This window comes from Arachis ipaensis, chromosome B01 (genome assembly GCF_000816755.2).
Source record: "Arachis ipaensis cultivar K30076 chromosome B01, Araip1.1, whole genome shotgun sequence".
Lineage (NCBI taxonomy): Eukaryota > Viridiplantae > Streptophyta > Magnoliopsida > Fabales > Fabaceae > Arachis > Arachis ipaensis.
Genome location: NC_029785.2, coordinates 126,123,218 through 126,134,615, shown reverse-complemented (window position 1 = coordinate 126,134,615; position 11,398 = coordinate 126,123,218). Strand labels below are relative to the sequence as shown.

At 38.1% G+C, this 11,398-nt stretch overlaps 3 protein-coding genes and 1 pseudogene across 4 annotated transcripts in view; all 4 read left to right on the top strand.

Annotated features, from left to right (window-relative positions):
- The window catches only part of LOC107636569 (EH domain-containing protein 1), a 5,348-nt gene extending 3,463 nt beyond the window's left edge, over positions 1-1,885 (top strand). Inside the window, exons 11-16 of one of the 2 annotated variants that reach the window (XM_016340071.2) lie at positions 89-217; positions 310-561; positions 654-733; positions 950-1,076; positions 1,187-1,330; positions 1,403-1,885. In XM_016340071.2, the coding sequence (XP_016195557.1) occupies positions 89-217; positions 310-561; positions 654-733; positions 950-1,076; positions 1,187-1,330; positions 1,403-1,588 (918 nt within the window). In that variant the 3' untranslated portion in view covers positions 1,589-1,885. The remainder of the gene's footprint in view (positions 1-88; positions 218-309; positions 562-653; positions 734-949; positions 1,077-1,186; positions 1,331-1,402) is intronic. The other variant, XM_021103831.1, reaches the window with a different exon arrangement.
- LOC107613116 lies at positions 3,777-4,422 on the top strand. Its single transcript, XM_016314977.1, has 3 exons — positions 3,777-3,947; positions 4,025-4,168; positions 4,375-4,422. The coding sequence occupies exons 1-3, from the start codon at positions 3,777-3,779 to the stop codon at positions 4,420-4,422; spliced, it is 363 nt and encodes a 120-aa protein (XP_016170463.1).
- LOC107636575 (tropinone reductase-like 3) lies at positions 9,662-11,315 on the top strand. Its single transcript, XM_016340077.2, has 6 exons — positions 9,662-9,913; positions 9,986-10,102; positions 10,192-10,326; positions 10,410-10,535; positions 10,640-10,741; positions 10,827-11,315. Exons 1-6 carry the CDS (start codon positions 9,791-9,793, stop codon positions 10,974-10,976), a joined length of 753 nt encoding a protein of 250 aa, XP_016195563.1. The 5' UTR covers positions 9,662-9,790; the 3' UTR covers positions 10,977-11,315.
- LOC107613124 overlaps positions 11,343-11,398 on the top strand; it is a 1,821-nt pseudogene continuing 1,765 nt past the window's right edge.

Sequence of the window (11,398 nt, the reverse complement as noted above, 5' to 3'; positions counted from 1 at the left end):
CAATAAGATCGTTTTATACTTTAATTTGTTCTTGCACACTTGTGCTTGTGGAAGTTCAAAAATGTTTGTAATATATTTTTGTTTGTAGTCTGGACCTGATGAGAGGACTATTCCTGGAAATACGGTGGCTGTTGATGCTAACATGCCTTTTAGTGGATTGACAACTTTTGGCGGTTCATTCTTGTCAAAGTTCCAATGCTCCCAAATGCCACATCCAGTGAGCTTTTCTATATATTTTGAAATCCAGTTTTATTTGAAAGTTAATTGTCAATTAATTCTCCCCGACATTGATACAATTTACTCTTTCAGTTGCTGGATGAAATAACATTTATTGACACTCCTGGTGTCCTCTCAGGAGAAAAGCAAAGGACTCAAAGAAGTTATGACTTTACTGGGGTTATATCTTGGTTTGCTGCAAAATGTGATCTGATTCTTCTTCTATTTGATCCTCATAAACTTGACATCAGTGATGAATTTAAACGCGTAATAGCATCTCTAAGAGGTCATGATGACAAGATACGTGTGGTTTTGAATAAGGCAGACCAAGTTGACACTCAACAAGTAAGGCAATATCAAAACTTGATACGATCTTATATAAATATAATTGTTATCCAATTTTTGGCCGATTTACATGTCATATTGTAACATTGTAGCTTATGAGAGTTTATGGAGCATTGATGTGGTCATTAGGAAAAGTTCTAAATACTCCAGAAGTTGTGCGTGTATATATTGGGTAAGTTTACTTTCAAGTACAGTTAAAGGTCCGTTGCTTAACTTACAAGGGTCCATTTAACTATTTTTTGGTGCTTGAACTCTCTTCTTGCGATTGAGCATGCTGAACTATTTTATGTACCCAGTTTTAGTACTTGATTTGACACCACATAAATGTAATCCTTCCCAAGTAAGTTGATATTCTTTAGTTCTAATTTTCTGCTACTTTTCTTTGCAGCTCATTTAATGATAAGCCTATACAAGAAGGCTTTGTTGGACCGCTAGGACAAGAACTATTTGAGAAGGAACAGAATGATCTCCTTGCAGATTTGGTAGATATTCCAAGAAAGGCTTGTGACAGTCGGGTATGGCCCATATTCTGATGTTAGCATATCACTGCAACCTTATACTCATGTTTGCTTGGAATTCCTTTTACTTTCTAGATGTAACATCTGATTTCCTTGGAATAATGCAGATCAATGAATTTGTTAAACGTGCTAGAGCTGCTAAAATGCATGCATATATAATTAGCCATCTTAAGAAGGAGATGCCTGCAATGATGGGAAAAGCTAAGACCCAACAAAGGCTCATCGATAATCTCGAAGAAGAATTTAGAAAGGTGTCCTTCACTTCCTTCTCCATTGCCTATTAGATGTCTTAATTGCTTATCATTTCTGGTTTTGTAAAACAGGTTCAAAGGGAGTTTCATCTACCAGCTGGTGATTTTCCCAATGTGGAGCACTTTAGAGAGGTTTTGAGTGGTTATAGCATTGACAGATTTGAGAAACTGAAGCCCAAAATGATTCAAGCAGTAGATGACATGCTTGGATATGAAATACCAGAGCTATTGAAGAAATTCAGAAATCCTTATGATTGAATTATAATATATCTTTAAGGCTTAAGGCATTTAATTTTATTTTAGAGAAATTTGTGTGCTATGTCAGCAAATAGAATTTAAGAAAAATGCCAAATCATGATAGGTAATTATCATGTAAACTATTATGTATTAACTTATAGATTATTTGTCATATTTTCAAAGTGGATCAGTAGTTGATAGTGGAAAGTTATTTTGTAATGTAATTGCATAAAGAATTGTATCCATTGACTTGTCTTGAATGTCTCAAGTTGTATCTATAGTGGAAAGTTATTTTGTAATGTAATTCATTAAAAGCCACTAATGTCCATGATCAAAGTTTGTTGAGAGTAAAATTCTAGAAAGCTCGCTTGCTGTCAGCAGACTGGCACCGTACCATACATAACAAGAATGAGCTTACAAGGGGGAAGAGCTGATTCGGAAATTATACCAGAAAAGAGTGTGAAAGTACTGTTACGTGCACTTTTTGTAAGACTGAAACTTGGACTATATAGTACACGTTACGTGAATCATTTTCAAATTTCAAAGTCAATCTAAATATAGCTATCTATTAATAATATTGGTGAGGATACATGTACAGTTATTTTTTAAACAAAATCTAATTAAGTTAGTATAAAACAGCCAAAAAAAATACACAAATATGTTATCACTTTTTTTTTTCAGCATTTCTGTAGTAAAAATTTTTATTGGAGAGTACAAATTTATTGATATAGCATAAAAATTTATTTATAGTACAAAAATTTTGTTTATAACACAAATTTATTAATATAGTATAAAAAATTGTGTATAACATAAATATTTGTACATAATACAAACTTTTTTGTACATAATACATAAATTTTTACTGTGAATATATTTTGTTGGTTATTAATATTTTGGGCATGTGGTCCTTAAAAAATTTGTACCCAAATTTTTGTGCTGTTTGTATTTTGTTGGTTTTGTGTCAATATTTTGAGTATGTGATTCTTTAAAATTTTGTACTGTATACTACAATTTTTATGCTGTATACCAAAATTTATGTGATTGCTTCAAAATTTCTGTGTTCTAATTTTTTAAATATATGAAGAAAAAGAAGAAGATGAAGATAAAGATAATGATCGCAGCGATGACGACGGCAGCAAAAATAATGATAAAAACGTTGAAGAAAGAAGTGAAAAAAGAAGACCACAATGACAACGATAACGATATTGGAAAAAAAAAATCCTGTAAAAGAAAAGACTATAATAACGCCAGCAATAAAAGAGGAGGAAGAAAAAAAATAGTATCCAAAAAGAGAAGAAAAAGCGGTTACTCCTGTGCACATAAGAGGAAAAGCACATGATTACTTAATTAAAAATTTGACTTAAATAAACTAAATAAAAAAATAAGAAAAATAAATGAACTGCTTAAATAGAGGATAGTCACTATTTTTAAACTTCTCTCAAAGAGAAGGAAGCTCCACATTATAAAATTATAATATCATCGCCATCTTTGTCATAGTGTCTGTCACTATGTTTATATTTCTCATAATCAAATGAAAGTCAACACGCCAATTTTAATGCATGATATCTCTTATTTTGAGTACCAACGAATCAATAAATCCAAAACCATATTAGTGATTAGTAACAAGATTAAACACTTCCACATAATTCGTCTCACAAATAACATCTCATTGACCCACATTCCTAGCTAAGAGATATCTTCTCTAAATAGCAAATAATTTTCTTTTAAGAATACTATTACTTTTAATCATTCACAAACACTCCCTTTGCTAACTCCCATTACAATCTCTAATGCAAGCAAAACTATCACTATTACCCGAATTAAATAACTAGCATCAGAATTAATCTTGAAAGTATTAATAGATGGAAATTCTAAAAAGAGTAAAGTGTTGTTTTTGTCCCCAACGTTTGAGGTAAGTCCTATAATTGTCCCTAACGTTTAATTCGTCCTATTTTTGCCCCCAACGTTCCAAAAATGATGCAATGTTACCCCACCGTTAATTCCAGTCACAGAACACTAACGGAGATGCCTACGTGGATCCCTTTGTCCACTCTGGCAAACTTTGTCCCTGGTGACCGTTACTGAGAATTTGGGAAAAAAAATTGGAAATTTAATTTAAAAGGATGTTGAAACCCTAATTTCATCGTGCGTCTCCTGTAGCTTCTCCTTCTCACCATCGCCGTCTCTGTTGAAGTTGATTGCTGAGTCCATGGCTTCGCAGGGCTCCCAGGCGCCGAGTAGTAGCTTTGCTTCAGGTCGAAACAGCAGCCAAGGTCGTCGACGGAGAAGAACTTGTTACTGTGGGGAGAGGCCAGTGCTTGCGACTTCGTCAACGGCAGAAAATCTGGGACGGAGGTTCTGGGGCTGTGTTAACTATGGGGTAAGTAGGAAACTTTGCATCTGGGTATGGCTGTTATTTGGTTTTTTGATTGGGATTTTCTTTTGGTTTTTGCCTAGATTAGAGAAGAGTGTGGGTACTTTGTGTGGGCAGAGTCGGAGCAAGAGCCACAAGTTCCTCGATTGAAAAGAAGAATCACAGGCTTGAAGGGTAAAGTGACAACAGTTGAGAGGATGTTGAGAATGGCAGTAGCAGTTGGTCTGGTTGGATGGACATGCGCTATAATTTTGCTGTGTGAAAAATTTTCATCAACAAGAAATGGGAGGTTCTTTTTGCAGTTAGGCTGCAGAAACATAGTGGCTAGTGTAATGTGTTGGCAATGTGTTGTCTGTAATTTGGTGTGTAATGTAACCTGTTGATTGAAATTTTTTGAATGAAAATTTGTTGTTATCCACTTTTATGTGTTTAGTTTACATTCTCATGGTACAAATATGGAGGTAACTGTCAGCAGAAATGATTAAATGAAACAGGGAAATAGAGCAAACATAAAGCATTAAAATCAACCATATGGCATAGATAGGCAATAGTCAGCAACTTAAGATACATACATTCCTAAGTAGATGTCTTAGAACTGGAAATATAAGTCAACATAGATGCTAAACAGTTTTACTATAGTAGCAGTAGCAAAACCAAATTGAAAACAGTTAAACCAACAACCATAGTTCCTAGGCTGATACAAAAGGCAAAATACAAAAGTTGTAACAAGTGAAACAAAGTCATTCCACTTTCTTCCATGCTCTTGGTGGTGTCTTGGCCATGAACCTGAGCTGAGATTGGGTGACCCTCTTCACTGGGCTTGGCAGTACCCTTGTAGTTGTTGGGGCTGGTGCAGAAGCAGTCTGTGAATGATTCACTTTGGCCCTTTTCGAAGCAGCTTGTGATTGTTGGGAGCTCACAGGTGGCTTCCTCTTTGGGTGTGAAGGTGGTTTGTTGTTGCTGCCCCTTTGCTTCCTACTTCCACTATCAGCAGCCTTACCAGAATCTGTCTTGGCAGATAATCTGGAACTTTTTCTGACTCCTTGCCTTTTTCTACCCTTTGAAGTAGAAGTAGCAACATTGTTAACCTGGTGACAAAATAGAAACAGAATAAATAACCAAATACACAATTAGGAAACAGAATAAACACATAATTAAAATTTGTTACAGTTGGATTTGGTGTGACTTTGTGCTTCTTTGGACAACTTCTTTTGTTATGGCCAGAGCACAAACAGTAAGAGCACTTTTGCTGTTGTCCTTCACGAGACAGTCCAGTCCTAGTAGCCTGCTCATCAGCACCTCTTGCCCTCTTCTTCTTTGGCCTCCCAATAGGTTTTCTATAAGTTGGAGGCAACACATCCTCGAACTGAGTTCTGTCCCAAAGGTTTGGCCCATTAACTGGGTAGACAACATGCTGGTAGCAAGAGATGTTTGCAGCCTTTTTGTAGTAGTCAGCAACATATGAATCCACATTGAAACACATTTTTCTTATGCATGTCATGGCATGTGCACAAGGAATTCCGGAAAGTTGAAACTTCCTACATGAGCATTCATGATGCCTAAGATCAACCACAAATTTTTCCTTACCCCCCTGAATGCTAACCACCTCATATCTATCACGTCCAGCATACACACTCACCCATTGACCACTTAGTTCGGCTTGTTTTTCTACCTTAATCCTAATTCTGGGCAACACATCTCTATTATAAGGCACTATTCTGTCCCTGTTGTCAGCACAACGTTTCATGATGTAAACCCGGATATCCTCTAGCATAGTCACTATTGGCTTCTCCCTAGCCTCAACCAGAACAGAATTAAAAATTTCACACATATTGTTAACTAAAGTGTCACACTTAGGTCTACACTCAAACCTGTGACGACACCAGTATTTTGTTGGAATCTCCATAAGATAGTTGTATGCTCCCTGATCCACCTTCTGTATCTCACTCATCCTCCTTTCCCATTCTTGAAGATAAGTTGCTTTGGCAGCATTCCACATCATTAGCTTCAACTGGAGTCCTAGATATCTCTTCTTGAAATTTGCATACAGATGTCTGACACAAAATCTGTGGTCAACTCCAGGCAGAAGCTCCTCAAAAGTTAGCACCAACCCCTGTTTTGAGTATAAGGAAAGTTGTGACAAAACTTATGAATGTTACATGCTAACTAGAACACTTGTAATTAAGTATCAAACAACATAAAACACATGTAATTAACTAGAACACTTGTAATTAAGTATCAAACAACATAAAACACATGTAATTAACTAGAACACTTGTAATTAAGTATCAAACAAAATAAAATACATGTACCTTCTGTTGGTCAGACATGAAGGTGCAGGTCCTAATTTTCTCTACTCCCACGTCATCACACAGGTGCTGGAGAAACCATGTCCACGAGTCCTTTGTTTCAGCTTCCACAACTGCATATGCTATTGGCAAGATTTGATCGTTTGGATCCCAACCCATAGCAGTCAGTAACCAACCTCCATAAGGTGTTTTCAGAAAACAGCCGTCCAACCCAATTATTGGCCTACAAGCCATAAAACTCCTCCTACAAGCATCCAACATCACATATATCCTCTCAAACCTGGGCCTTAAATCTACCCCTGACACTGGTCTTTCAGTAGCAAATTCAGGAGGCCTCTGAACCTTCAGATGCACTGATGACCCAGGGTTGGTCCTCAGCAACTCATGACAGTAGTCATACAATCTTCTGTACTGCTCCACATATGTCCCCTGCAACTCATCCAGAGCAAACTGTCTAACTCTGGAGGCCTTAGATTTGGTCAACTCCACATTCCATTTTGTGTATGCTTTTCTCATTAGTGTGGTTAACTTAATCTTTGGGTTCTCAGCAATTTTGTTCAAGAAAACCTTACTCAACCACCTTGCATGCATGATTCCAATCTTCAGCTCCCTAGAGCAATTGTGCTTGTTGTTGCAGCTCTTCAACTGCCAACTACGCTCATGCTTCATCTTTCCACAGTATGCATACCAATCACATCCCTCCACACATTCCACCTTAACCCTCTTCAGATCCACCTTTGTGAATCTCAAACCCCTGCCACTGCTGACAGCATATGCAGTGGCACAGTCTTTGAACTCCTCCCTTGACACATACAAAGTTCCCACCTCCCAAGTGTATTCACTCATGTTCTTCAACGGCCTGTGTATGGGATACCTCTTTCCCGGGTCATCCTCATCATCACTGAATGGAGTATCCAGGAACTCCTCACTGTTATAACCTGTATCCTCATCACCAAAATCCCCTACAACTTTTTCCTTACCAAGATTTTGTGCAGCTTGCTGTGATGATTGACCATGAGACTGATTGGGTGCAGACTCTTTTTCCCCCTCTTCTGTGATGTTCACATCAACTAAGCCTTCAGCTCCCTCCCTCTCATCATCACTGTCACCAAAATCAAGACTACCAATGCTGTGAGTTGATGCATTCCCAGCAATCGAATCAGAAGTCCATGAGCTTTCACTCCCCCTGGGTTCATAGTCATCATCTTCAGATGTCTCACTCCCCTCTTCATCTTCTTCAACAGCATCATCACTCTTTACAACCTCACAGGATCCCTCACTCATAGACCCAACCTCTTCCACTTCAGTAGGCCCATCATTAGCCCCATCAGTAGGCCCATCAGTTGGCCCATCAGTAGCTGCCTTTGACCCAACACCAGGGCCATCATACACAACAATTGGGCCAGGCCCAGCTTGATCACCTTCTTCAGCAGGAGCAGTAATTTGCCCAGGTTGCACAACTTCTCCCACCTCACTTGTCTTGTGCACAACATACACCTCAACCATGTCATCCTTTACTCCAATTCTTGCCATATCCATTGCATCTTTGTCGGTTTTAAGCATGGTCAAACCGTCCTCTAACCCAGCATTCTCAGCTTTATACCACATCGCAGCAATATCCTTCTTCAAATACCCCTGTCTACTCACTATTTCATACACCTCAATCAAACTCCATTCATCCTCATCACAGTAGTCTACGATGGACGTCTCCCCACCCAAATACCTAACAGTACCTCCTTGAAGCCGAAACATCCCCTGGTGATAAATTTTAACACTAAAATGACTCATCTCTTCCGCTACTATTCCTATTACACAAACCATAAACCAACGGTAATGAATGTGCAGAAACACAGGTTCAAAAGACTCTACTAACATCAACAACCCCAAACCCTAAGAGCAATAACATTGCAATCTCAGAAACCCTATGCATTAACATTTTCACTTGCATGAACTATTCAGGCCAAACGAAAATCAAACATACATTGCACATACCTTTTCGCTCTGTGCCGTTTCGAAGTTTTCAGAACCACCAACACGAGACAACGCTCTCGTGTGTAGGTAGCACACAACCACCAACTCGCTTCAATATGTCTTCTTCCTTCCTAATCGAGCGCGAAGAACAGAGGAGCAATAATCAGTAGGGTTCAGGAGGTGTGGGTGGAATGTAAAGTGTTTCGTTTTCCTTAAACTGCAAGCGTTTCGTATGGTCAAAGAAAACATTACGCGCGAAGTAGGGGTGCACATGGGCCGGGTGAAGCCGGGTTTGATGTGACCCAGACTCGACCCGAAATATACATCGAGTCTATTTATTAGACCCGAACCCGACCCTAGACCCGATGAAACCAATACACTTTCGGGCCACAATTATACCGGGTGAAAACCGGGCGGTTAACATTACATTACGTTGATGCCTTCTTGTAAGCTAGCATATAAAAATATCCAAATTTTCAAGACTCCAACTATTATTTAACATGGTAAAATTCACTTAAAAAAATATAACAAAAACCAACCCTTCTTTAAAATTAAAGCATAACCACAATCAATACTAAAGCAAAACCACAATCAATACTAATATTGTCTAATAATACCAAATATTTAAATCAATACAAATAACACAATATTATGCATTAGTCTAAAGTCTTATGCATTATAAACATAAAACATTAACTTATAATCTTATAATGACTAATAAAACAAAATATTAAGGTTTACAATACTTAAATTCCACATAAGAATAGTTATGATCCATCACTAATAACACAAAATATTAATTGTGTATGATGACCGGACCACCGGGCCGACTTCGGGTGGCCCGAGCTATGGCCCGGATCCGACCCGAAATAATGACCGGGTCTATTTTTGAGACCCTTACCCGGCCCTAAACCCGATGAAATCACACCAAATTAGTCCCTAAAGTGTTCGGGACCGGACCGGACCTTCGGGCCGGGCCGGGTCTGTGCACCCCTAGCGCGAAGTGAACCCCTAGTCAATACACACGTTTGGGGTTACTAACGCCTCGCGTCCACGTAGGCATCTCCGTTACTGTTCCGTGAGTGGAATTAACGGTGGGGTAACATTGAATCAATTTAGGAATGTTGGGGACAAAAATAGGACGAATGAAACGTTAGGGACAATTATAGGATTTACTCCAAACGTTGGGGACAAAAACAACACTTTACTCTTCTAAAAACCATTTAAAATAGAAAAAAGAAATATACATTGTAATTCAAAAATATTCTAAGCTCCGTTTCTAAAGTTAATGCTGAACAAATAATTTTTTCTAGAGGCCAAAGTTTTTGAGGATTAAAAATGTCTATCCACCTCTAATTTACTTTATTAAACAATAAAAGTTCCCAAATAATTAAAAAGCCGTCCAAGAAAAAGAAATTACTTGGTAAGAAAGATGGGCATTGTAATGATAAGTAGAGTAAAGACAAAAAGGCGTTGAAAACCCCGAACTGATAATAATAATAAATAATAATGATTTATTGGTGATTATTATTGTGAGATTGGTATTGGATTGAATTTGTGATCGCAGAAATGGAAAAGAGGTTTAAGGGGAAGGTGGCCATCGTTACGGCTTCGACTCAGGGAATCGGCTTCGCCATAGCTGAGAGGCTGGGCTTGGAAGGTGCTTCCGTCGTCATCTCTTCTCGCAAGCAGGTCCTTTTCCCTTTCTCTTCCTCTTTGCCTTCAATTAATTATATTCATTACTCAATTTCCTTGTTTCCGCAGCAAAATGTTGACGAGGCTGCAGAGAAACTTAGGGCTAAAGGAATTGAAGTTTTGGCCCTTGTTTGCCATGTCTCCAACGATCAACAGAGAAAGGATTTGATTCAAAAAACCGCACAGGTCACCCTTTTCTATTCATTTTTATCGAATGCATTATCCTTTGTTAAAATTTGTTTGAATGCTGTTGAATATGCGGTTGAACATTACAGAAGTATGGAAAGATAGATGTGATTGTGTCAAACGCAGCTGCAAATCCTTCTGTTGACCCCATTTTGCAAACCAAAGACTCTGTTCTTGACAAGCTTTGGGAGATTAATGTCAAAGCCTCTATACTTCTTCTCAAGGTAAATTAGTTCAAGCTGTCAATTGTTTGTTGTTATGAGCTAATGTTCTAATTGATGTGTTAACAACCTTTATGTTCTTGCAGGATGCAGCTCCTCACTTGCACAAAGGCTCATCTGTGGTTATTGTTTCCTCCATCGCCGGCTTCAATCCTCCTGCTTCTATGTCTATGTATGGAGTGACCAAAACAGCCCTTTTTGGACTTACCAAAGTAGGTACTTCACTTGCCCTGCAAAGTGTTCCTTGAACATCTAACAAAACTGCATATATCTTCTTGTTTTTAAGTCTGATAATTATTTGTAATATGCTGCATAGGCCCTGGCTGCTGAGATGGCCCCAAACACTCGTGTAAACTGTATTGCTCCCGGTTTTGTGCCAACTAATTTTGCCTCGTTTATTACCAGTAATCAAGCTATTGTGAGTAATCTTTTGACTCAAATATGTGTTACCTTTTGCCTCGAGTCTCCTTCCTCACCGTGTATATCTTTGTGTGCTACTGCAGAGGCAAGAGCTTGAAGCAAAGACATTGCTTGGAAGGCTTGGTACAACTGAAGACATGGCGGCTGGGACAGCTTTCTTGGCATCTGATGATGCTTCTTATATCACAGGGGAAACTCTAGTCATTGCTGGGGGAATGCCATCGAGGCTGTAGCTTACGGTTTTCTTCTTTTTGCTGTTTGATATAATTCTGTACCCAAGGGGAAAATAAATATTCTGGTTGTGTTATTTGTATGTTTAAAAAGTGGGTGTTTATTGATAACCCAGAAAATAAGAATTTGAGTGTTAGAATAGATATCATACAAAAATTTCAAGGTAGTGAAATGCATGTATGCATGATGTATAAGAAATTAGATGTCAAAAAAAACCTTCTCTTGATATCAAGTGGTTTATTAGGGTTTTCTTTTCAGTTAGTCAAAATGAGCCTAGAAATATGTGTTAATTTTGTATTGCGAATGGGAAAAACAAGTTAAATTATACAGTATTTAGTATTTGTTTTAGTTTTAGCAACGCTAACAGGATGCTTAGGTTTTTCTGTCTTTTTCTTCCTTTCGTTTTCTGGAAGTGTCCCCAATA